The sequence below is a fragment of the Loxodonta africana genome, chromosome 2, assembly GCF_030014295.1.
Source record: "Loxodonta africana isolate mLoxAfr1 chromosome 2, mLoxAfr1.hap2, whole genome shotgun sequence".
Lineage (NCBI taxonomy): Eukaryota > Metazoa > Chordata > Mammalia > Proboscidea > Elephantidae > Loxodonta > Loxodonta africana.
This window is the reverse complement of record NC_087343.1, coordinates 81,524,635-81,551,603: the sequence shown is the minus strand read 5'-3', so window position 1 is coordinate 81,551,603 and position 26,969 is coordinate 81,524,635. Positions and strand designations below refer to the sequence as shown.

The 26,969-nt window shown below is 42.9% G+C and overlaps 1 protein-coding gene and 1 non-coding gene across 2 annotated transcripts; both read left to right on the top strand.

The window, feature by feature from the left end:
- The first annotated feature begins 4,398 nt into the window (after window positions 1–4,398).
- On the top strand, window positions 4,399–26,287 carry ZBED3 (zinc finger BED-type containing 3). The gene is made up of 3 exons (XM_010588228.3): window positions 4,399–4,470; window positions 16,943–17,077; window positions 18,057–26,287. Exon 3 carries the CDS (start codon window positions 18,071–18,073, stop codon window positions 18,749–18,751), a length of 681 nt encoding a protein of 226 aa, XP_010586530.2. The 5' UTR covers window positions 4,399–4,470; window positions 16,943–17,077; window positions 18,057–18,070; the 3' UTR covers window positions 18,752–26,287.
- LOC111750027 (small nucleolar RNA SNORA47) lies at window positions 10,677–10,813 on the top strand. The gene has a single exon (XR_002785174.1). It is a non-coding gene; the product is annotated as a small nucleolar RNA SNORA47 (small nucleolar RNA).
- Window positions 26,288–26,969: the final 682 nt, after the last annotated feature.

Genomic DNA, 26,969 nt, shown 5'->3' with positions numbered 1-26,969 from the left:
CTACTGAACATTTTGATTAAAGATTCTACAGAAGAATCCTGATCAAAAGGGGGAAAATGCAGAACAGTATTTCAAATTCTCATGGAATCCAGAATTTCTGGAGCCATGGAGGTTAGATGAACCACTGAAACTACTACCCTGAAATAATCTTTAAACCTTAAACCAAAAATATCCCCTGAAGCCTTCTTAAAACCAAACACTAGTTTAGCTTAACTAACAAAAAATGCCTGCCTTGAGCATTATGCTGTTTTATGGACTATCTATATGTGATCAAATTGACCACAGCAACTAGAAAGATTAGATAGGAACCTTAGAGGGCAGTGAGCTTTTGTTAACGAGGGAGGAACAACTCAGAAAAGGAGGGTGAGAATGGTTGCACTACATGAAGAATATAATTAATGTCACTGAATTGTACATGCAGAAACTGTTGAATTGATGTATGTTTTGTTGTGTATGTTCTCAACAACAACAAAATTAATATATATATTATTATTTTTTTAAACGAAAGAAGTGTAAGACTAGCACACAGAAAAGTTGACGGTATGGAACTGGTAGGTATCCCACATTTTACTCAGCCTTTCAGCAGCTAAAGCAAGGAAGCAGCCTGTTACATGATCCATAGTGTCTACAGGATTAAAAGGTCCCACTTGTTCAAAGGATGCAGAGCTTTGCATGACACCGGGATCTTAGAGAATGGTGTCCTCTGGGTCCTACAGAGAAAACACCATGCGATAGGGTGGATAACATCCTGACATTAGACCTGATAATGAAAGGTGCCTTGGAAGAAAGCCCTGTTGATCAATTTCCAAATGGTCACAGCTGTTAAAAGCCCTGTGGAGTGAAGTTCTACTCTGAAACACATGACTCCAAGGACATTTCAGGAAAAGCATATCTAGGAGGCACCAAAACAGTATGGCCCAAGTACAGCTCTAAGTTTTTGACGTAATCCCCATAAATATTTTTCTCACTCCAAATTTTGATATGGATTAGACAGAATTCAAGGCTGTGATCTTTAGTGAGAATCTGTTGTTGTTAGGTGCTGTCGAGTCGGTTCTGACCCATAGCGACACTATGAACAACAGAACAAAACACTGCCTGGTCCTGCACCATCCTCACAATTGTTGCTATGTTTGAGCCCATTGTTGCAGCCACTGTGTCAATCCATCTCCTTGAGGGTCTCCTTCTTTTTTCCTGACCCTCCACTTTACCAAGCACGATGTCTTTCTCCAGACACTGGTCCCTCCTGACGACACGTCCAAAGTACGTGAAATGATGTCTCGCCATCCTCACGTCTAAGGAACATTCTGGCTGTACTTCTTCCAAGACAGATTTGTTTGTTCTTCTGCCAGTCCATGGTATAGTCAATGTTCTTTGTCAACACCATAATTCAAAGGCATCAATTCTTCTTTGGTCTTCTTTATTCATTGTCCAGCTTTCTCAGGCATAGAAAATACAATGGCTTGGGCCAGGTGGACCTTGGTTCTCAAAGTGTCATCTTTGATTTTTAACACTTTAAAGAGGTGTTTTGTGGCAGATTTGCCCAATGCAAATGCATGGTCATATTTTGAGTGCCTTCCAACCTGAGGGGCTCATCTTCCAGCACAATATCAGACAATGTTCTGCTGCTATTCATAGGGTTTTCACTGGCCAGTTTTTTCAGAAGTAGACCACCAGGTGCTTCTTCCTAGTTTATCTTAGTCTGGAAGCTCCACCGAAACCTGTCCACCCTGGATGACCCTGCTGGTATTTGAGATACTGGTGGCATAGCTTCCAACATCGCAGCAACATGCAAGCCACCACAGTACGACAAATTGACAGATGAGTGATGGAGTGAGAATTTGGAAAGCAAATATTTTACATTGCCAACGAAATGCAGATCCTCACTCTTTGCCAACTTCCAGAACAGAGGATAGGAATGTGGTCCTCTTATGAACATCAAAGTGTTATTTATTTATTGTTAAATGCATGCTGAAAGCTAGGAGAACTGCCACTACCAAGACATCAAGAACTGAAGAATATTTCTTGTGCTGAAACTTGAACATTTGAGGTTTTTATAGGCACAAGAGTGTGGGGAAATAAAAAGGGTTATTGGATATTTGAGACATATTTTATAATTTGATTCAAAATTTACAACTATAAGAAAGAGGTTTCTGGTTATAAGAAAGTCCCTGCACTGAAACAAACAGAAAAAAAAAAGGGCCCCTTTTCTATGGACTTTAAAGATAAATCCAACACGTCTCGCTAAGACAATGATGCCAAGGAGCTCAATCCCACCCTTCTGGTCTCAGTTAAATGCTTCCACGTTCAAGAAGATGCTTTCAATTCAGCGTGGCACTCAAATGTTTCCTTTTATGTCATTTTTCACTTTCTTCCCGAGTTGCACTTGTCGCACTGTCTTGTTGTATGCTGTCTAGTTGATCCTGAGTCATAGTGACCCTATATGACACAGTAGAACTGCCCTGGAATGTTTCCTAGTGCGTAATCTTTACTGGAACAGATCGCCAGTTTTTCCGCCAAGGAGCAGCTGGTGGGTTCGAAACACCGACCTTTGGTTAGCAGCTAAGTGCTTAACCATTGAAAGACCAGGGCTCCTCTCACTGCCTTAACTGGGTGTAATCTTCTTGAGGGCAGAAATGGTCTCTTGAGTCTCTAGACTCCTACTAGGGCTTATAATAGTGTTGTGCCCATAACCAGCACTTACTAAACACAGTTACACAAACCAGTAAAATATCATGTACCTCATTACATGGGGGCCCTGGTGATGCAGTGGTTAAGTATTTGGCTGCTAACCAAAAGGTCAGGAGTTCAAATCTACCAGTGGCTCCTTGGAAGCCCTAGGGAACAGTTCTACTCTAGCCTATAGAGTCGCTATGAGTCGGAATCAACTCCGTGGGAATGAGTTGGTTGGTTAAAAACAAATATATTTTTAAGGCACTCAAAGTAATAAAACCAAACACCAAACCAAACCCATTGACATCAAGTCCATTCTGACTCATAGCTACCTTACAGGACAGGATAGAACTGCCCCATAGAGTTTCCAAGGAGCATCTGGCAGATTTGAACTGCCGATCCTTTGTTTAGCAGCTATAGCACTTAATGACTATGCCACCAGGGTTTGTGCCAAATAAATAAATAAAGCCACTGTTAAAAGTGGTGCCAGTTAAGATAAACTTTACATTTTTATTTACAATTAAAACATGAATTAGAGTTGATTTTAGTTATTTAATTAGATGTCCACAGCTATAAGTGCCATTTTGGGAGAGAAGAAAAGTAGTAACCTAAAAATTAACCTTCACATTGCAAAATTATCCTTTTTACAACACCCAATCTTTTCCTTCTTAAACCACTCTTGGGACAGTAAGGAGAAATTCTATTAAATGGATTTTGAAACTCTAATTTATAGAAAACAATGAGGTTAAAAAATTACTTGAACTAAAGCACGTAGCATGGATTGCATTATTGTAACTAATTATTCCTTGTGCTCCTTTTAAGAGGATTATATTTCTCTGCCTGTTATGCGACTTGCAAAGCTTCTTGAGGGAGGAGTATACTTTCTGGTCCCATTGACTACAGGCTTGGGCATATGATTTGCTTTGGCCAAAGCAATGTGAATACAACTGAGGTGTGCCAACTCAGAGCCGAAGTTTTAAGAGCGGCCTGTGCCAGTGGTGTAAAGAGCTGATGGCTAAATTTCCAGCAATCAGCAAGCCACTTGTTGAGCCGTTTGTAGGATAAAACGCCCTTGGTGGAAATCAGCCAACACTACACACCAGGCCTTTCCCTTTCTGTTCCCCCAGTTTACCAGCATACCAGTGAGCATGTCCCAAATAGATTAAAGAAAACTGATGGAGCAGAGCCAAAGCTGCCAGCAGCTGACAAGTAATTTGCTTGAGAAATGAACCTTTGTTGTAAATAACTGAGTTATAGGGGGTATTTGTTACCTCAGCATCATCTAGCAAAAGCTGACTGATACACCATGCTTGTGTTATTAAATTTGGGTGAACACCAATGGGAGCTACTTTTATCTGTCCAAACCTTGATTTCGGGAGTATTTTTTTCTAACAATTTGTGACATCACACACCTTGAACCTGAAAGGCTGCCAACTGCACTCAGAGACTTCAGGCTGGGGAATCCAGGTCTTGGAAGGTTAATGTAAAAGATGTAAAAGATAAACTGCATTATTTTCTAACTCACTAAACTACTGCATCACTTTTAGACTCTGGCAAACCCAGTCGTGCCCCCTTGAACCTGGATGGTTTAGGAGTGTCCCCCCCGCCTTTTTAACGTACTGGTCACATGTCACCGCTCCGCTTTCCGCCCCCATCCTCGCAAATTGAGCGCTGTGTCTTTAAGGGGGAAGCACGGAGGTGTCCGTGCAGGACAAAATGTCTGCGGGGATCCTGGAGGGGGATCTGCGCTCGCAGACTGCCAGCCAGCGTCCGGCGCCCGCCGCCCTGCGGGCTGATGGGGTGAGTGTGGGCCGCGGGAATGGCGGACGCGCGGCGGGCCGGGGCGCGAGGCTGGCGCGCGGAGGCCGTGGGATGCGACGAAGTGAGCCCGGGGCTGGTTCCGGAGATCCCGCCCGGGACTCCTGGGACTGGGTCAGGGTCGGGACCGCAGTGAAGTCAGCGAGCCGCAGCCCCGCAGCCCGGTGTTGTTACAGCCTCCCTTTGCGCCGGGTGCGGGACTTGCTTTGGCCATTGTCAGTTATCGCTGTTGCAAAAGATGCATTTAGACCCGGGTTGCTGCGTAAAGGCCCTGTTTGACTTCTGTCGGCACCTCGTTTTTGTCCCTCCCCTAAAGTGGCCCCTCAAAAAAGTTATTCGGGAATCTAGAAAATCATCGCCGCCTTCCTGCTCCCTCTTTATTTAAGTTGCCTTATTGCAATCTGACTTTTAACAATACAAGTGGTTGGGTCCTTCGTCGTGGGCTCTTTCTTTCATCGGAACTTTCTTAATGTTTCTTTCCCACCTTGGGGGGCGGGGAGGAACCAAATGCCAGACAGATGCTCAAACCGGAGCCCCTCCCCGCCCCTACGGTGCTCAAACAAAAGAATTTTCCGATCCTTTCGGAGCATACAGGAGCCGTTTGCTGTAGTTTACACTAACCGAATGCCCCAAGCTTATCAAGCAGTTATTTTTCCCTCCTTGAAAGAAAAAAATAAGTACCTGCCACAATTTGAACTTCTGATTAGCAAAGACTACAAAGACACGGTGTTTAAGAGAAACCGTTGTAGAAATAGTTTAATAAATGGACGAAATTATGGTAATTATTTTGTACACTTTTTAATAATGTATTATTTGTACATCTTCTGTAGTCAAAAATAGCTTGAGGCAACTGACAATAAAAAGTATAAAAAAATTATTAAAACAATGTATACCAAGGGCAAGAGCCAAACTAGATAATTTTCAATTAAAAAACTATCTTTGAGTTACAAGGGGTTTCCAAGTAGGGTAGCTTTAAATCCCTCTAATTCATATTAGATTATGTATTTTTACAAGGTAAAATAGATCACCACCCTCTTTTCAGGAACCAATGTGTTAAATAAAGTAACGTGGGCCTGAAACAGAGGTCCACTTCATGGCATAGTGCTTTACCATTTTCACTCAAAAATGCATTACTAGAGAAAAGTGCATCTCAGCCTTTTAGCTAATGACAGAAGTATCTAAGAGTTTGGCTTATGATATTTATGGAACACGTCGGACCCACCAGGTAATTTGGCTGTGGGTCCAGTAAATTTCTTATAGTCCACATGTAACTTTTTTCTAAAAATGTTCACACTTAACCCTTTATTCCCTGAGAGTGTTGGGCACCTGTAACCTGAGGATGTGCCCAGGTATCCACATTTGCCAGTTTGGAAGCATTTTGCCTTTAACTTCATCTCCACCTTCAGTGGTAATTCTAGACTAGTAATTTGTCTAATTATCTGGATCTGCTTATCAGTAGATTACTGTATAGCCAAAACCAAACCAAACCTATTGCCATGGATTCGATTCTGATTCATAGCAACCCTATAGGACAGAGTAGAACTTCCCCATATGGTTTCCAAGGCTGTAGATTTTTTTTATCTTTATTGTGCTTTAAATGAAAGTTTACAAATCAGGTCAGTCTCTCATACAAAAATTTATATACACCTTGCTATATACTCCTAATTGCTCTCCCCCTAATGAGCTAGCACACTCCTTCCCTCCACTGTCTATTTTCATGTCCATTCCACCACCTTCTGACCCCCTCTGCCCTCTCATCTCCCCTCCAGATAGAAGATACCAACATAGTCTCATGTGTCTACTTGATCCAAGAAGCTCATTCTTCACCAGTATCATTTTCTATCCTGTTGTCCAGTCCAATCCCTGACTGAAGAGTTGGCTTTGGGAATAGTTCCTGTCTTGGGGTAACGGAAGGTCTGGAGACCATGACCACTGGGGTCCTTCTAGTCTCGGTCAGACAATTAAGTCTGGTCTTTTTACAAAAATTTGGGGTCTGCATCCCACTGTTCTCCTGCTCCCTCAGGGGTTCTGTGTTGTGTTCCCTGTCAGGGCCGTCGTCGGCTGTAGCAGGGCACCATCTAGTTCTTCTGGTCTCAGGTCGGTGTAGTCTCTGGTTAAGGCCGTAGATCTTTATGAATGCAGACTGCCACATCTTTCTCCTGTGGAAAGCCGGTGTGTTATTTTTGGTTAGCAGCCAAGTACATTAACCACTGGGCCACCAGGGCTCCTCTACTACATGGCAGAAAACTAATATTTCAACAGAGATAGGCCAATAATAAATGAATGAATTGTGGTTTCCTTGATACTTCAGTTGTCAAAGCTAATTATTTGTTTTAATTAATATATTCTGCTTTAAGTAAAGTCACTAGGGTTGATATAAATGAAAATGTTTTTACTGTTTCCACATGAGGCTGTGTGAATTTCTCACCTAAGATCCAGGCTCAACCAATTCATAAAACTCTGCTGAGCTATTCCAAATAAAGTGATATGGGAGGATAAATAAAACTGTAATTCATTTATTTTTTCCTTTTGAGACCATGACCCGGTTCTTTGGTCTTTAGCCCCGCCTGTTGTTTTTCATGTGTAAGTGGTTGTTACATGCCCTGGTGTTGATTCTAACTCAGCATCCCTATGTGACGGAGTAGAACTCCCCCATAGGGTTTCCTAGAGTATAATTTTTACCGGATCAAATTGCCAGGTCTTTCTCCCATGCAGCTGCTAGGTAGGTTCAAACCACCAACCTTTCAGTTAGAAGCTGAGTGCTTAACTATTGCACCACCAGGGTTACTTTTAATGTGTATAAGCATAAGTATAAAATAATAAAATTAACTTTTGTAGGTTGTTTATGGGGGAATCTCACTGTTACAGCCCTTCCTGGTGTGTATGCACATATTCACACAAATTATTCAGTCAGGTTTTGATCTCTTCTTTATTCTCTGTATTGGTGTTCAAGGAGATCACATTGAGGAATCTGGGTTTATTCTGATAGGTTATTAGAAGGACAGAACTTCTTCAGGTAGGGACTCAAATACAGAGGTAATTAATGTGAATTTATTATTATCTTCCATAGGATTAGACTGCTTATTACTCCTTCCAGATAATGGATAAACCCAAAAACCAAACCTACTGCCGTGGAGTCGAGTCTGACTCGTAGCAACCCCATAGGGTTGCTAAGGCTGTGAATCTTTACAGAAGCAGACTGCCACATCTTTCTGCCGTGGAGCGGCTGGTGGGTTTGAACTGCCAACCTCTTGGTTAGCAACCAAGCGCTTTAACCCCTGCACTAGCAGGGCTCCTTCCAGATAATGGATACTGGGATAAAACTGAGCCTTAGGAGTGTTCAGAGGCACAGCACCAACAATAGTGCCCCTCCCCGCCCATGAAATATTTAACTGCTACATTTGTTTTTTCCCCTCTGAAATTTGACTGAAAATTGTCTACCATTAAAGGAATTTCATGATAGCAGTCCTTTCATTTAGCTTCGAGAAATTTTACTGTAAAATATGACTCGGAAGCCAAGTTATACAACTGAATGATTGGAACCTGATTTATTTGGCTGAGGCACTAGCGGTAATGTGTTGTGATGGACAACACGATGAACGTTATACTCTGCAGAGCAGGGCAGGAAAGGGCTGCCGAAGGAGTGTCCCAGGGACATGAACGGCATGAACGTTTGCATGAGGGCCCCTGAGGCCTCCGTGTCAAAGAGCTTTGCCTTTGCTGAAAACTTCCGCAGTGTAGATACCTGTAGTGGAATTCACTCGAAAGCATGAACACTGATCTGACAGTTACCGTGGTGAGTGGCGCAAATGGTTAAGTGCTCGGCTGCTAGGTTCGAATCTACCTAGAAGTGCCTCAGAAGAAAGGCCTGGCAATCTGCTTCCAAAAAATCAGCCATTGAAAACCCTGTGGAGCACAGTTCTGCTCTGACACACGTGGGGTCACCATGAGTTGGAATTGACTCATGGTCATCTCACAGCAACTGGTTTTGTTTTGATTCTTTAAAATCAGAATTATTCTTGGAAGCATCTTTTTCCCCACCAGAGCTGGCAGGCTTTGAGCTTCCTGAGGGCAGGGACTGTGTGGTGTTCCTCTTTGAAGCCTCAGAAGCAAGCACACGCCTGACCCCGTGCAGGTGCACAAGGGGCATGTGAACGCAAGAGTGGATGAAGTAAATGGATGTAAGCCAATGTATCGTGTTTATTGGCACCTTTCTGGTGCTTTAAAAAAATGTTTAACACGAAATTAAGGGAGCTCTAATTTTTCATTTTCTTCTGCCAACCAGGCAGTTGATGGATGTGTTTTCATTGTGCATTTGCTAAGAGAAAAATGCATGTCACAGGGTCCCAGCTAACTAGACCTCCCCATCATCCTCTTTTACCTGAATGATGAGCAATCCATTTTGCATCAGGGTCAATTTAGGAAGTGAAAATAAATTTGGGAAGGAAGAGGTGGACCTGTAATTGTTTGCTTTTTTGCATTCAAAAATCCCCAAGGGGATTCTTCCAACTTAGATTACCTGTGGTATTGAATAATAGAATGTCAAGGAGAAAAATAGCACTGCCTTTTAGCCACTAAAATCTTAATCTCGGCCTGTTTGAGCAATAAATACCAGTAGCTTCTTCTTTGTTCGTGCTTTGAATTTATATAGCACTGGAGAGTCCAACGGTGAGATCATTTGCATTTTCTGATTTCAGCCACCTGCTTAAGGAAAATAATAATTTCCCTTTACAGATGGGGAGATTGAGACTTGGGTGAGCTGGGTATAAGAAAGGTAGAGTCAGGCTCATTTAATGCAGCATCCCCTGAATGCCTGCCCTCTGCAGGCAGATAAATGAGATGCATTCCTCTCCCATCATGCCCTCCACCTCCTGTGGATACAGAAACGCCTTCTGCTTGGCTAGGGCATGGTGAACCACCTGACAGTGAACAACCCCACCCACTGGTTTCCCTAAAGGCCCATGGCAGCGTACTATGAATGCAGATCTCCTAGTGGCCCAGTAATGGCCTTCTCCACAGGACTGTCCCCTCCACCCTCCCCAGCCTCCATAGTTAAGGCTGGCCTAGCTCTGCCTAAGCTCACATCCTGAGGATCCAAGGATTTTTTTTTTTAATTATTTTTTATTTATATATAGACCCTGAGGTATACATACTCTACTTAAATGCATACACATGATCACATGCAGACTTGCTGAGCAACCTTTTTTCTTTTTTTCTCTTCTTTCTCTTCTCCCTCTTTTCACATCATCTATGACCTCCTTCAACCCACTGTGTCTCCTTCCTTATTTTTCTTTATACACAGGTAGATAGCTAGAGCTTCTATACAGATCTGTATATCGATTAATGCTAATGAGATCATATTATACACACTTCTCCACATCTTTTCTTCCTCTACAGTTCCTCTGGAAATTCCTCTAGATCTTCTGGCAGAGCTCCAATCCATCCTTTTTAATGGCTGCATAATATTCCCTAGTGTGGATGTACATAATTTATTCAGCTATTCTCCTGAGAGGCATCCCCTTATTTCCAGTTTTTAGATAATGCTCAAATAAACATCCTAATACATATGACCTCACATATCGGTATTTTCAGTGCTATAGAATAGATTCCCAGGCGTGGAATCTCTGATTATATGTGTTTTTAATGAATAGAAATTGCTAGGTTGCTTTCCTAAAAGGCTGAAACCCTTCACATCTTCACTAGTAATGCATGTGTGTACTCTTTTCTCTGCATCCCCTCAAGCATTGGCTACTAGAGCTCTTCATTTTTGTTAGTGCGATGGATGTAAAGTGATACCTTATCGTTACTTTGACAGCATTCCCCTGAATATAAGCTATGCTCTACAGCTTTTCATATGTTTCCTGGCCATTTGGCTTTGCTCTTACCTCGTTTGTATACTCATATTTCTTGCCTGTTTTCCTATTTTTTTTTTTTTTTCTTGTCAGTTTGTAAGAGCTCTTTGTGTATTACAGTCGTGGCTAAGGATTCTAAAGAGGCTTCTCTTCCATGTCAAGGTGGTTGAATCGAAGGCTTCTCTCCCAGTCCTCTGTTCTGTAGGGAAGGTTAAATGAGCTCAGCACAGCTAGGCAGACTGGTGTGACCTGTGGCCAAGACTGCTGGCCACTCTTTAGATATTGAGTCTTCCCAGAATCACAGAAGATTGTGTTGAGCCCGATGCACTGTGTGTGTGGAGGACTGAGAAGGTGAGGCAGTTCTGTACCATGCTGCCATCCACTGGTTAAGACCTCCCAGAGCATAGAGCTGCCAGGGCAGAGGATGTCCCTCTGCGCCCTCAGAGGGGCAGCGCTGTGCTGGCCAACATTTGTGGCTGCTTCTCCGTGGCTCAGATGAGAATTTCCACTAAGTTTCAAGGATCGTTGTTGTTAGTTGCTATCGAGTTGGCTCCAACTCATTGCAACCTTATATATGACAGAAAGATACATTGCCCTGTCCTACACACCGTCACCATCGCTCATATGTTTGAGCCTGTTGTTGCAGCCACAGTGTCAATCCATCTCATGGAAGGTTTCCCTCATTTTCGCGGACTGTCTCCTTTGCCAACTGTGATGTCCTTCTCCAGCAATTGGACCCTCCTGATGATGTACGTGTCCAGAGTAAGCAAGACAGAGTTTCATTATCCTTGTTTCTAAGGAGCATTCTGGCTATACTTCCTCCAAATCCGATTTGTTCCTTCTTCTGGCAGTCCCTGGTATATTCACTATTCTTCACCAGTGCTGCAATTCAAATGTGTCGATTCTCCTTCCACCTTCCTCTTTCATTGTCCAACTTTTGCATGCATATGAGGCAATCGAAAAGACCATGGCTGAAACCTGTCCACCATGGGTGACCCTGCTGGTATTTGAAATACCAGTGGGTTGGCTTCCAGCATCACAGCAACACACAAGCTGAGACAGATAGGGTTAACTGTGCTGGTGGAACAAAAGAGCTGCTTAAAGATTGCCATCTAGAAGTTGGGTAAACAGGAACCACACCCTGTCAACATGAGATAAGGTTAAAAAAAACCTGTGAATTACTATCTCCTTCTTAGTGTTTTTCTAGTCCCTTCCCCTTTTACAGGCTCCCACATGTGCAGAAGAACAAAGCGTGACCACTGTTTAACCTTCCTTAGCCCTCCGAAGATGGTGACGTAGTGTCAGAGATCAGTGCGCTTGCGCTATATCCCATAGTAAGTGATGCCAAGGGCTGCAGAGAGGACTCCAACTTGAATATCAGTGGGTTCCATCTTGGATTGCAGATGCAAGCGCAACCTAATTAGCATGCACCACGTTTCTGAGAAGTACCCACCCCTTGAAAGAAGCCCACTAAATATTCATTACTCTGTTGTCTCCTCCAAACCCATATAAGCCCTAGCCTTGCTTCCCTTTCTGAGTCAGTCTTTTGGAGAGGCTTAGTCCCCCACTGACTCCTTTTGCTTGACTCAAGCAAAATAAAGCTTGCTAAAGATAAAGTTCGTCTTTCACATGTATTCTTACTCAGGAAAAGACAAGGACCCTTTGTGTCAGATTGGCGATTGGTAACAAAGCCACCATAGTATGACAAACTAATAGATGGTGTAAGTCTCAAGGATTAAGACATCAAAATCAGTGCTTCTCACCCTCATTTCTACCTTATCTCTTATCACTGATGGCATTCAGGTGGGTGACACTCCCCTGGGTATACCCAGATTTTAAAAAAAAAATCCAGTGACATCTTGCAGGGAGGTAAAGCCTGACAGTAGTTGGTCACCTCTGGCACTGTTAGGGGCCCATTGTCATGGATTGAATTGTGTCCCCCAAGAAATATGTGTCAGCTTGGTTAGGCCATGATTCCCAGTATTGTGTGGTTGTCCTCCATTTTGTGATTGTAATTTTATGTTAAGAGGATTAGGGTGGGTTTGTAACACCACCCTTACTCAGGTCATCTCCCTGATCCAATGTGAAGGGAGTTTCCATAGGGTGTGGCCTATACCACCTTTTCTGTCTCAAGAGATAAAAGGAAAGGGAAGCTAGCAGAGAGTTGGGGACCTCATACCACCAACAAAGCAGCACCAGGAACAGAGCATGTCCTTTGGACACGGGGCCCCTGTGCCTGAGAAGCTCCTTGACAAGGGGAGGATCGAGGACAAGGACTTTCCTCCAGAGCTGACACAGAGAGAAAGCCTTCCCCTGGAGCTGATGCCCTGAATTTGGACTTGTAACCTACTAGACTGTGAGAGAATAAACTTCTCTTTGTTAAAGCCATCCACTTGTGGTTTTTCTGTTATGGCAGCACTAGATGACTAAGACACTGATTAATAGTGATTAATTACTCTCAGACTTTGGCATAGGTAAGAGAATCTGCAGGTTAAATGCAAATTTTAACCCCTAACTCAAGAAGGCGTATCAGAATGCAGAGCAATAGCTTGATATTGTAGGAAAACTTTAAATCTCTTTTAATTTATAAAATAATTTGTAGGGATTCATTATGCTATTCTCCCCACTTATGTGTATGTCCAGTAGTAATAATGGTAATAATAAAGTTATGTAGAAGAAGTTTTAGGTAAAGCTAGATAATGAAAATATTTCTCAGGCCAAAATCTTGTTCTATATTTGTTGCCCTTGTTAGGTGCCGTCGAGCCAGTTCTGATTCATAGCAACCCTGTGTACAACAGAATGAAACCCTGCCCGGTCCTGTGCCATGCTCACACCCTGCTATGCTTGAGCCCATTGTTGCAGCCACTGTGTCAGTCTATCTTGTTGAGGGTCTTCCTCTTTTTTGCTGACTCTCCCCTTTACCAAGCATGATGTCCTTCTCCAGGGACTGATCCCTCCTGATAACATGTCCAGAGTATCTGAGACAAGGTCTCACCATCCTTGCTTCTAGGGAGCATTCTCACTGTACTTCTTCCAAGACAGATTTGTTAGCTTTTCAGGAAGTTCATGGTATATTCAATATTCTTCAAAGGTGCCAATTCTTCTTCAGTCTTTCCTTATTCATTGTGCAGCTTTCACATGCATATGAGGCAATAGAAAATATCGTGGTTTGGGTCAGATGCACCTTAGTCCTCAAAGAGACATCCTTGCTTTTCAACACTTTAAAGAGATCTTTTGCAGCAGATTTGCCCAGTGCAATACATCATTTGATTTCTTGACTGCTGCTTCCACGGGCATTGAGTGTGGATCCAAGTAAAATAAAATCCTTGACAACGTCAGTCTTTTCTGTGATTATCATAATATCCCTTATTGGTCCAATTGTGAGGATTTATTTTCTTTATGTTGAAGCGTAAGCCATACTGAACTCCAGGTCTTTGCATATTCCGTTATAATACTCTTTTTGAGCTGCCCTTTGAAATACTCTGTTCAGATCTTTTACTTAATCATTTCTTCCGTTCGCTTTAGCAACTCAATGTTCAAGAGCAAGCTTCAGAGTCTCTTCTGACATCCATTTTGGTCTTTTCTTTCTTTCCTGTCTTTTTAATGACTTCTTGCTTTCTTCATGTGTGATGTCCTTGATGTCATTTCACAACTTGTCTGGTCTTTGGTCATTAGTGTTCCATGCTCAAATCTATTCTCGAGATGGTCTCTACATTCATCTAGGATATACTCAAGGTCTGTCAGATTGTTGTACTGTGGCAATTTTTGTGTTACTGTGATACCGGAAGCTATGCCACCAGCATTTCAAATACCAGCAGGGTTACCCATGGTAGACAGGTTTCAGTGGAGCTTCCAGACTAAGACAGACTAGGAAGAAAAACTTGGTGTTCTAATTCTGAAAACAATTGGCCAGTGAAAACCTTATGAATAGCATCAGAACATATAGTGCCGGAAGATGAGCCCTCAGATAGAAGGCACTCAAAATATGACTGGGGAAGAGCTGCCTCCTCAAAGTAGAGTCACCCTTAATGATGTGGATGGAGTAAAGCTTTCTGGACCTTCTTTTGCTGAGGTGACACAACTCAAATGGGAAGAAATAGCTGCAAACATCCATTAATCACGGGCACATGGAATGTATGAACTATGAATCTAGGAGAATTGGAAGTCGTCAAAAATGAAATAGATCACATAAAGATTAATATCCCAGGCATTACTGAGCTGAAATGGACTGGTATTGGCCATTTTCAATCAGACAGTCATATGGTCTACTATGCCAGGAATGACACATTTAAGGGGAATGGCGTCACATTCATTGTTAAAAAGAACATTTCAAGATCTATCCTGAAGTACAATGCTGCCAGTGATAGGATAATATCCATATGCCTACAAGGAAGACTTGTAATTTGAATATTATTCAAATTTACACACCAACCACTAAGGCCAAAGACGAGGAAATTGAAGATTTTCACCACTGTCTGCAGTCTGAAGTTGATCAAACATCCAATCAAGATGCATTAATAATTGTAATTGAATGGGAGCCCAGGTGATTAAGAACTTGGCTGCTAACCAAAAGGTCAGCAGTTTAAATCCACCAGCCGCTCCTTGGAAACACTGTGGGGCAGTTCTACTCTGTCCTGTAGGGTCACTATGAGTCGGAACTGACTTGAGGGCACCTAACAACAACAGAATGAGAAAGTTGGAAACAAAGAACAATCTATAGTTGGAAAATACGGACTTGATGATAGAAATGATGCTGGAGATCACATGATAGAATTTTACAAGACCAACAATTTCTTCACTGCAAATACCTTTTTTCAACAACATAAACAGCTGTTATACACGTGGACCTCTCCAGATGGAATACATAGGAATCAAATCAACTGCATCTGTGAAAACAGACAATGGAGCAGCTCAATATCATCAGCCAGACAAGGCCAGGGGCTGACTGTGGAACAGACCATCAGTTGCTCATATACAAGTTCAAGGTGAAGCTGAAGAAAATGAAAACAAGTCCATGGGAACCAAAGTATGACCTTGAGTTTTGTATTTATTAACCATTAAAAAAACAAATTATCCTTGAAAGTAGTCTGTAACCTCTTCTACCTTTCACTTTTGGGACTTTAGTGATTTTATAAATATCTTGGAGCAATGTAGCTTTTAATTTCTAAAGCTCCTTTGTACTAATTGGTCATCATGAATAACCATATTCAAAATAATGCCTGTAATATTAGCTGATATATAAATAGCCATTTCTTTTGTTAGACGAGACCTGGAACTTGTCTCTTTTGATATTCTGATAGATTCATTATCTTTTTTTTTTTTTTAATTCTAAATGTGAGAGATGTATTACATGTCATACCTGATCCTGAATGGACTTGCTTGGTAGGAAAAGAGAATAATTAGGCTTAGAAAATTGTAGTGCACCTGTAATAAGACTATTAGCAGTCAAATTAAAAGCTTATACTAAATGCGACTATTATTACAGCAAACTATTTTCCCAGTTCTCATCTTTGTTTTCAGTCATTTCAGGTACATTTAACAAGAGAGATTCTGGAACTCTCATTTCTGCTACTCCTGGTTCAAAGCCTGACGGTATGAGTGGATATTGGCTATCTCACTGTGCATCGCTCTCCAAACTTGAACTTGATTTGCCCCTCAAGATAAGTTCTCAGCAGAACCCCAGGGGTCTGTCGTGTGTTCTCTTCTTATTTTTAAAGTTTCAAAGTAAATTTGTCTAGAATCACACCTTTGATGCTTTGTGAACTTATTTCCTCAACAATAAACTTCATCTTTTTCTACCCCCACTTCCTTAATAGGTTATTGCTGTGGAGAAAGGTTTTCCTGATAGGAAAGGCAGGAAGGAGGGTCATTGCATTGCATTTGGATCCCTTTACATGGATGGACATTTTGTTGGACGATGCAAGAAGCTATTGCTTTTCTTTAATTTTCTTCCTTCTTTAAAAGTATGACCAAGCTTTGAATCTTGCAGATATATGTTGTTGTTGTTATGTGCCATAGAGTTGATTCCAACTCACAGCAACCCTATATGACAGGTGGGACTGCTCTACAGGGTTTCCTAGGCTGCAGTGTTTATGGGAGCAAATTGCCAGGTCTTTTCTCCCACGGAGCTGCTGGTTGGTTTGAACTGCCAACCTTTTGATTAGCACCTGAGCACTTAACGTTTGTGCCACCAGGGCACCTTTGCAAATATGTACCTACTGCTGCCTAGTCGATTCTCAAAGTGACCCCCGTAGAGTTTCCAAGGCTGTAAATCGCTATGAAAGCAGACTGCCACTTCTTTCTCCTGATGAGCGGCTGGTGGTTTTCGAACCACCGACCTTTCGGTTTCCAGTTGAGCACCTTAACCACTGAACCACCAGGACTTCTTTGCAAATATATAGAGGGGACCATTTAGTTGGGATGAGCAATTAAAAAAAACCAAAAACTAATTTTATTTATTTTATGGCTTGGGAGCCTATGAAAGGCTCGGAAAAAATGCAGATCAGGAGGACATGGCGGTAGTCAGTATTTCTGGTATTTCTCTTTAAGGTTGTTTAACGGAAGGAGTTGTATCAATGTCTGTCCTGTGAATTTGCTCCTAGCACTGCTGATGGTTCTTCAGAGCTCAGAGGTCATACTGCAGTGTTTCTATCCTGGGAATACGGTTGGTTGCAAGCTGGGAGGCAATGACACGGACCCCAAGGCCCTCGGGATGTGGCCCACCATTTAATTTAAAGGTAAAAGTTGAGAAAGCTGCTTTGTATGTTGCTGTTTCCAAAGTCTGCATACTTTTGGCATCTGAATGGCTGTTAGTACTGCTGATTTTCTCATAGGCTCATTGCTTTATAATCATCAAAACCAAAGATATTTTCATCTTGAAAAAAGTAGTCATTGTTTTTAAAAGGCTGTTCACCATAGATCCTTCACCCCCTAAACTTAAAGAAACAATTTTTCACCCTCAAAACTTTATTTCCTAATCATTTCCAAAGTTTGCTTTGAAATTCCCAAAGAAGAATACAAAAGGGAACCTTACTCTCTGTGAAGAAAAGACAATACCAAAAAAACCCCAAACCAAACCTGTTGCTGTGGAGTGGATTCCAACTCCTAGCCCCGATAGACTTTAAAACGAGTGAAGGAGGCCAGGGAAAAGCACTACGTATGTATCTGTAGCACTTATTGAAGTAAGTGCTTACTTAGCTGGTTATTTCTATTCAAGGAGCTTAGCTTTCCATTTTTAGTGTAAGTACTTGTTAGCTGAAGACCTTATTTAGGCTAGACATGAAAAATTTTTTTTCTCAGAAATCAACAATAATAGTGAATATTAAGGAGAAAGCAACTCAGGCCTCTACCCAAGCTAACCACAGGATTTGTGTCTGTAATCAAAGGCGGGCATGGTTTCTTCATAGGCTAACTACAGTCAAAAAGTTACACAGATACAGTGAACTCTGTGAGAACTAGGACTCCATGGGACCGCCTTATTTTTCCGGGTTTTGCAAGTTTTCTGCCTTTGACAGGGCAGTCTTAGCACTTTTGTATCGCTCATTTTCGTGGCAAGTATTTGAGTTTTCCTTCTCTGATGGGTTTCCACCTTACACAGGTTCTGGCTTTCCAGGGTTTTACTCTCTCTCTCTTTCTCTCTCGGTGTGTGTGAGTGTGTGTGTACACACATATGCGTATATACATATAATAGTTTTTTTTTTCTCCCTCCGGATGAAGACGCCGCAGAAAGAATGAGGAGTGAGGAGCTGGTGGTCAGCATGGAAGAGACCTGCGGGCCGGACGGTGCTGCAGCACAGGGCCTGGCGCCTCCCGGCCGCCTGGGGGCGCCGTACTCCGAGGCATGGGGGTACTTTCATCTGGCCCCCGCGCGCCCTGGGCACGCGTCGGGCCACTGGGCCACCTGCCGGCTCTGCGGAGAACAGGTGAGGTGCAGCCCCGGCTTCCACGCGGGGACCCCGGCGCTGTGGAAGCACCTGAAGAGCGCCCACCGGCGGGAGCTGGAGAAGAGCGGCACCCGCCGCGAGCCGCCCGCCGTACCCCCCTGCCCGCAGCCGCCCGCCGCCCCCGCCGCGGCCGCCGAGGGCGACTGGGCGCGTCTGTTGGAGCAGATGGGCACGCTGGCCTTCCGCGCCAGCCGGCGGGAGCGGGAGCTGGAGCGGCGCGAGGCGGCCGTGGAGCAGGGCGAGCGAGCCCTGGAGCGGCGGCGGAGGGCGCTGCAGGAGGAGGAGCGCGCGGTGGCCCAGGCGCGGCGGGAGCTGCAGGCCGAGCGGGAGGCGCTGCAGGCGCGGCTGCGGGAAGTGAGTCGCCGGGAATGCGCTTTGGGCCTGGCCCCAGCTCCGCTGCAGCCTCCACTCAAAGAGGAACTGGACGGGGAGAAGGACGACTACATCATAACCAAGGTTCTCCTGTAGAGGTAGGTCACAACCAGCACTCCGTGCCAGCGCTGTTCCAAGGATGGTCCTTACCTGCGTCTCCGGCATCACCCAGGAGCAGAACTTGAGGCTCCGCTGCACTTCTCCTGAATCAGAATCTCCAAATGTGGGGCCGTCTCGGTGTGATGCCCTTGGGAAGCCAGAGCAGAAGGAAAACTCTCTTCCTCTCTCTAGTCACCTGTGGGTGCCTGCGCGCTTAACCTCCAGCAGCCTCCTTTGGTGTTGCCATTTAGTAGGTGTACTTGTAGAGGGTGGAGTGGCTCGCAAGGGAGACCCATCCTCTGACTGCCTTTGGGAATGAGAGCTCCTGTAGTCCCGAAGAATCTGGATAATTTAGGGCCTTGCACTTGGTGACTTTTGAAGGGCAGAAGCGTCTTTATGCACCAAAGACTGTTACACACCGTGTGCCTACTATACACCAGCCAGGTCAGCCCAGGGTGGAGGGTGCTTAGCAATGAGGACAAAACTTGGACCTGGAACCTTAAGGGGGGGTGGGGGGAGAGGAAGCTCTACTCATTTCCTAGTGCATAATTTTTGCGCATCACCAAGCCTGGAAAAAGAGACCATTAGTTTCCATGACTGTTCTTTACCCTTTATTTCTAATCTCATTTTTCCTCACTCTCCCAGTGCAGACTCTTTTGAAGAATCCCCCCAGCAAATAGCAGGCCAGTGTCACCTGGCCATCTTGTTTCCTGTTTTAGACCCTATGACAGCTATTGTACATTTCCCCACTTCTTAACACGTCCTGAAGATACGACCTCATGCCTGTGTTGCTAGGAAGATCGGTTCCTTCCCCATGTGTCTTTACAGCCCTCACTTTTGGGGCAAAGGAGAAAGCAATCCTCCTATCCAAGTCCACCTTTTCCTCTCATGTTTTCATCCCATTCCTCTTCTACCTTTACTGGGCCTTTGCTCCATTAGATATTTCTCCTTTCCTCTCATTCCCTCACTTTGCCCAGAAATTTTTTTCTTAGCAATACTCAGTCTTCCTTGCTCTGAAACGACGACTCTTGAAGCCTGGATACTTCAGCTGAACATCACCTATAAGGTCAAGTGGTCTTTACTGCCCACACTTCCCATTTTACTTACTCCCTCACTCTGCAGTCAGGTTATCACCCTATACTGGATTCTTAAGAAACCACCACAATCTCCCAGTCACCAAATATGATTTATTTTTAGGCTTCATTTTGCTTAATCTTTTTGATTGCTCAGTGTTTTTTTCCCCTATTTATTTTGTTTTTGTTGAAAACAAAAGATACACCAATTCAGCAGTTTCTACATGTACCATTTAGTGGCATTGATTACATCCTTTGAGTTGTGCGACCATTCTCACCGTCCTTTTCTGAGTTGTTCCTCCCTCATTAATATAAACTCACTGCCCCCTAAGGTTCTTATCTAATCTTTCAAGTTGCTGTTGTCAGTTTGATTCCATATAGATCTTAAAAGGACATAATGCCCAAGGCAGACATTTTTTATTAGTTAAGCTAAACTATTGTTTGCTTTTAAGAAGACTCTGGGAGATATTTTTGGCTTAACGTTTAAATATTATCTCAGGGTAGTAGTTTCAGGGGTTCATCCAGCCTCCATGGCTCCAGAAATTCTGGATTCCATGAGAATTTGAAATTCTGTCCTCTGTTTTTCCCCTTTTGTTCAGGATTCATCTATGGAATCTTGGATCAGAATTTCAGTAATGGCAGTTGGGCAACATCCAGTTCTTCTGGTCTCATGGCAAAGGCGGCAGCTGTTCATGGAGGCCACTAGCCACACATTCCATATCCTCCTCCTGTTCCTGACTCTCTTTCTTCCACTATTGCTCCAAGTGAATAGAGACCTTGTATGGCCACTTCCAAGCTTTTAAGACCCCAGGCACTATACAACGAACTAGGAGATAGAACAGAAGCACTAAACACATTATTAGGCCAGTTAACTGGGGTATCTCATGAAACCATGATCTATACCTCCAAACCAAGGAACCAAATCCCATGAATTATTTGGTTGTACATAAGCAGCCTCAGCAGCTACTCTTTTCTTTTTTTTGTCATTGTTGTAAATATATCTAACACAACTTTTGCCAGCTGAACTTTTTACAGGTGTATGACTTCCTGACAGCAATTACAATAATTGGCTGTGCAACCCTACCCTTAGTGTGATTTTTCTACCACTGTTAGCCCCCTTTTCCCCCTCCCCGCTGCCCCTGGTAACCACTGATCTCTTTGGTCTCTATATATTTGCCTAAGTGAGGTCATACAATCAATATTTGTCCTTTTGTGATTGGTTTACTTTGCTCACCATAATGTCTTTATGCTTCATTCATACTGTAGCATGTATCAAGACTTCAGTTCTCCTACTAGCTAAGTAGTATTGCATTGTATGTGGGTACCACATTTTGTTTATCCATTCATCTGTTGATGGGCATTTAGGTTGCTTCCACCTTTTGTTAATTTCTCCCTTCTTGAAATTTCCTCCCTTGGTTGGTGGAACTTGGTTTTGATCCAGAAATTTTCTTTTCCTGATGTAGGCTGGTTCCCAATTTCTCCTCAGGCCTCTTTTTTCCAATTTTTTCTATATTGAAAAATTTCAAACATCCAGAAAAAGGTGAAAGGCTAGTACAATGAATACCCACATATACCCTTCACCTAAATTGACCAACTGTTAACATTTTGCCATATTTACTTTTTCTTCCTTCCACCCCATATGTGCATCTATTTTTTTCATAACACATGACCCTCTAATATTCTACAAAATCACGGTATAATTTTCATACCTAAAAAAATATATAAATAATTCCCTAATAGTCTGTAACATAGAGTCTTTGATACAGAAGTCAAAATTCCCCAGTTGTCCCAAGAATGTCTTTTTTATTTTTAAACAAAGTCCAAGCAAGGTTCATACATTACTTCTGGTTATAACTTTTTAGCCTCTTTTACTCTAGCATATTGGGCTCAAACATAGCAGATGGTGAGGATGGTGCAGGACCGGACAGTGTTTTGTTCTGCCATACATAGGGTCCCCAGGGAGTTGAAACTGACTCAGTGGCACCTAACAACAGTCTAGAACACCCCACTATTTTTTTTTTATCCCCATGACATTTTTTAAAGAGCCATGAGCAGCTGTCATACAGAATGTTCTATATCCTGGATTTGTCTGGTTGTTTCCTCAGGCCACTTTCTACACTCTTGGCTCGTCTAGTCTGCCAGTGACTCCTAAATATCACCAGCCTTGAGTGTTCTCGCAGGTCACATCCTGCATGCCAGTCCCCTGCTGCATGTCTCCACCTCTATCTGCACATGTGCCATGACAAATGGAAGGGCCAAATCTGTTCAGTGCCCCAGCCCCCCTAGCCCGATAACTAATACTTACTGGCACAAAATGTACTAGGCACCTGCTACATACAGACATATTATCTCACTTTGTTCTCACAGCAGCTCCATGGGGAGGTATTAATACCATGCCCACTTTACAGCTAAGAAAACTGAGATAGAAAAGGGTAAGTAGCTTGTACAAGATCACAGATGGTAAGTAGGGCCAGGATCCAAATCCAGTCTACCTCCAGTTGCCACACTCCGAGCTACAGCCTCCTGAGATCTCTGCTTCCCTTGTTAACTCAGTCACCACAGCTGACACGTGCTTCCTCCTAACTCCAATTCCAGTTAGTACCATTGGTGACATGAACATTTACTGAGCACCATGTGCCCGGTGCTGTACTAAATGCTTTACAAGAATAATTACATGCCACGAAGCCACCCAATCACATAGGTGCTATTATGCCCATTTTGTAGATGAAGAGACAAGCTCTGGGGAGTTGAGTAACATCTCCACAGCCACATGACTGCTAAGAGTGGGGTTTTTGAATCCCAGTTTGACTGAATCTGAAGCCCCTGTTCTTCTGAATCTATTTCTACAAAACACTGTATCTGTCTTCCTTCTGATGCCACCTGTCAAGCTCAGGCCCCTTTTATCATTCATCTGGGTCTGATCTCCCCATTCTTGTCTTTCCTTATCACTTAGCCAAAGGACGTGTCCTAAGCCAACACTGATTTTATCAATTACCTGCTCAAAAGCCCTTCAAGATCACCCAAGCTTTGGCTTTGCAGCCTGACATTCAAGGGTTCTCCACCACCATCACCCTGGTGCCATACAGGCTCTGTGTGCCAGCCAAATTGGACTCCTGGTTCTTCCTGACATGCTCTTGTCTTGGCACCTTTGTGCCTCTCTTCATCTTCCCTCCACTTAGAAAGGCACCCTCAAGCTCAGAGTAGCAAAAATCCTACCCATTTTTTGAACACAACAGAGAACCCCTGAGGGAGCAGGAGAGAAGTGGGATGCAGACCCCAAATTCTCGTAAGAACCAGACTTAATGGTCTGACTGAGACTAGAAGGACCCCAGTGGTCATGACCCCCAGACCTTCTGTTGGCCCAGGACAGGAACCATTCCCGAAGCCAACTCTTCAAACATGGATTGGACTGGGCAATGGGCTGGAGAGGGATGCTGGTAAGGAGTGAGCTTCTTGGATCAGGTGGACACTTGAGAGTATGTTGGCATCTCCTGCCTGGAGGGGAGATGAGAGGGTGGAGGGGGTTAGAAGCTGGCAAAATGGACAGGAAAAGAGAGAGTGGAGGGAGAGAGTGGGCTGTCTCATTAGGGGGAGAGTAATTGGGAGTGTGTAGCAAGGTGTATATGGGTTTTTATGTGAGAGGCTGACTTGATTTGTAAACTTTCACTTAAAGCACAATAAAAATTACACACAAAAAAAAAAAAACCTACCCATTTTTTAAGACCAAGCCCAAATTTGACTGCTGCATAAAGCTCTTTGATTCCTCCTCATGCAGAGGTAATTTCTTACTTCTGTGAACTCTAATAACACTTGGTATCTCATGATCCTTAAAATAAGCTTACAGCGGCTGTTTGGGTTCTTGTCTCACCTCATGAGACCCTGTGCACCCTGGAGTAGAATGGGAACTTACTCATCCTTCTGTCTCCCACAGTGCTTTGCATATAATAGATGCTCAATATCTGAGCCCTTGAAATGACTCATTAAGATTTTTTGCAAGCTAGTTTTTCTATAATTATTAATATAATTCTTCATTTAACAGAAAAAAATAGCTTAAAACATTTTTAAAGCTGTTTCATCAATAAAGATTTAACAAATGTCAGTTCCAACTTGAATCCAACCAACTTCTTGAGCATGTCATTATCAAGAACGTTATTATTATTTTTTTTTAATTTTACAAGTAACCCAAATGTATTGCCCCAGTCTAGAAAAAACAGGAGAGGGGAATAAAATCCCAAAGTCCTGTCTCCTCTGTGTTAACATTTTAATTAATGTTCTTCTTTAGTCTTTTGAAATTTTTATTGTCGTTAGGTGCCATCAAGTTGGTTCCGACTCATAGCAAACCTACGTACAACAGAACGAAACAATACCTGGTCCTGTGCCGTCCTCACAATCGTTGTTATGCTTGAGCCCATTATTGCAATTACTGTGTCAATCCATCTCCTTGAGGGTCCTCCTCTTTTTCACTTACCCTCTACTATACCAAGCATGATGTCCTTCTCCAGGGACTGGTCCCTCCTGACAACGTGTCCAAAGTATGTGAGACAAAGTCTCACTATCCTTGCTTCTAAGGAACATTTCTTGTTATACTTCTTCCAAGACAAATTCGTTCATTCTTTTGGCAGCCTGTGGTATATTCAGTTATTCTTCACCAACACCACAATTCAAAGGCATCAATTCTTCTTCGGTTTTCCTTATTCATCGTCTACCTTTCCCATGCGTATGAGGCGGCTGAAAATACCATGGCTTGGGTCAGGCGCACTTTAGTCTTCAAGGTGACATCTTTGCTTTGTAACACTTTAAAGAGACCTTTTGCAGCAGATTTGCCCAGTGCAATGCGTCGTCTGATTTCTTGACTGCTGCTTCCATGGGTGTTGATTGTGGAGCCAAGTAAAATGAAATCTTTGACAACTTCAAATCTTTTCTCTGTTTATCATGATACAATTTTTACATTATTGTAAACATAGTATAAGGTTTTTTTCTATGTATTAAAATTTAGCTTTTCCATGTGGGTTTATATATTGGTATATAAGATCTAAATTTGGATTTCTGGAGGAAAAAAACCTGCAAATGTTCTTTTTCTGTTTCACCAATTGTTGTTAGAAACATTAAAGCACGGATTTATTTTCAGCGTCTCAGTCACTCCCCCAGGGAAGATGGCTGATGGGACAGGAGTATCCTATGGACGGTGGGGGAGAACAGTCATCCTGAGTGTAAACTGAGTGCTGATCATGGGGGTTAAGGGAAGAGATTTTACTTTCTGTTTTATGCACTTTTACATTATTATAATTCTTTATGCCAAGCACAAATTACTTGTATAAAAAAATAAAGTCGGTTACATTTTGCAAGTGGGAAATCTTCAGCATTGGCATTCAGCTTTCTTAATCCAACACAAGGACAAATATAATCCCCACTTCCAGAAAAGCCTAGAAAGTAGTGTAGCCCTTGTCCGGTTCTACGCCATCATTTCACAGATGGGGAAACTGGAAACCAGAGAGTGACTCATCCAAGGTCAGTCAGGAGATGACTATGGCAGGTCACCTGACTCCAGCCTTTCTCACAGATATTCTGGCTCTTTGGCCTTGTGGACTTCTGCTTGTACACCTGGCAAAGCACAAGGTCTACCGGGACCAGTCCGCTAGGCTGGAATCTGAAGTCAACTAAGCAGTGGGATTCAGCAGTGTAGAGGTCCATTCAGGGGTCTGAATCTGGCTACTCTGGCTGTGGCACAGTTTGCTCACAGCGGGTTGTCAGTGCCAACTGGTGACACGGATGACGAGCCTAGCTTACGTCAGCAGGGCTTCCCTTAGTTATGTGACTGGGCTTTCTGATAGAACCACCCTGGTGTTGCCTTGATAGCAATGGCCACAGTGGCAAGGTGGATGGCTGGAATTGGGATACAGACTATGCCTTGGAATTTAACTGCTTTGCTCCTGCCGTCACGTAATGGGATTGTTCGCTTCTTTAGGTTGAAATTTGGCAGGGAGGAGGGAGTGTGGGGAAAAAAGGGCAAAAACAACCAAACTTGAAATGGCTAGGGTCCTTTAAGCACCTAAGTTGTCATCCTTGGAGGCTAAAGAGAGAGGTTTGGTTTGAGTGGGAGCTCAGAAGCAGCCCCAAGGACCTGAGAGAGCAGGTTCCTTGGGAGGATTCCTGAGAGCTGCTGCAAACAAGCCACGAAGGTTTGCCAAATGATTATTGTTCACAATAAAAGTATTTTTTTTAATGAAACATGAATTTCATACCTAATTTGCCAAATGAGCAAATTTGCCAAATGAGCTGTTTTAGTCAAAATTCAGTATGACTTGTGACTATAAAGTATTCTGACAAATCTTACGAGCAAATATATCAGAATGTATCCATCAGGGAGTACTTTTCCCTTCAAGGTTAGTCACCTTGGAAGACTAGTTATTCCAGAAAGGCTTCCATGCTTCAAACATTTCTGGAACTCCTTTCAGAGTTGCCTCGGGGCCTCTGGCATGTTCTTTAAAATGTCCTTAAGCTGGGGCAAATATTCATCTTTCCAGGATAAATATGATTTTTGAAAAGAACTACCAATTATTCAGAGCCCCTTCCTGGTGAATATGGTAGATGATTAACCAGGTTAACATTTCTGGTTAATAAGTTGAGGTTATAATAAAGCCGTGATAATTATTTTTCTGTGGCTCATAAACTGGTCATGATAGTGTTATACGTTAAGGTTAAGTAAAAGCAGCATGGTCAAGTTAGCAATTAAAACCCATTTTAGTGGGTTTATGATGTGAATGAACTCAGGCAGCACTGGGAGTCGTTACATATTTAAACAGTATTAAGTGTTTCTTTTTATGAAAATCTTAATTATGATATTCTCTGAGATCTGATTTCATAATATTAAAATGAGGCTTTAAGGAAAAACATTTAAATGCTAATGAAAACTTTATTATTTCAGTATATACTCTCCTGGGCCTCTGGTCAAGGTGAGTGATGATCAGATGAATGAGCTGGCAACCTTCCTGCTCTCTGAAGTCTACTAGTAATTGGAAGCTAAATAACACTGTCTGTTTAATATATTTCATAATACCCCACCAACTTCTCCCAAACTGTCCCTGTTTTCTGGGCAATGAAATACCAGGGCACTTTAACATACATGAAGGTGGCTAGCTTTT

Bases quoted from the DNA above. Each gene is read 5' to 3' on its own strand.
- ZBED3 (XM_010588228.3), top strand. From the start codon at position 18,071: ATGAGGAGTGAGGAGCTGGTGGTCAGCATGGAAGAGACCTGCGGGCCG.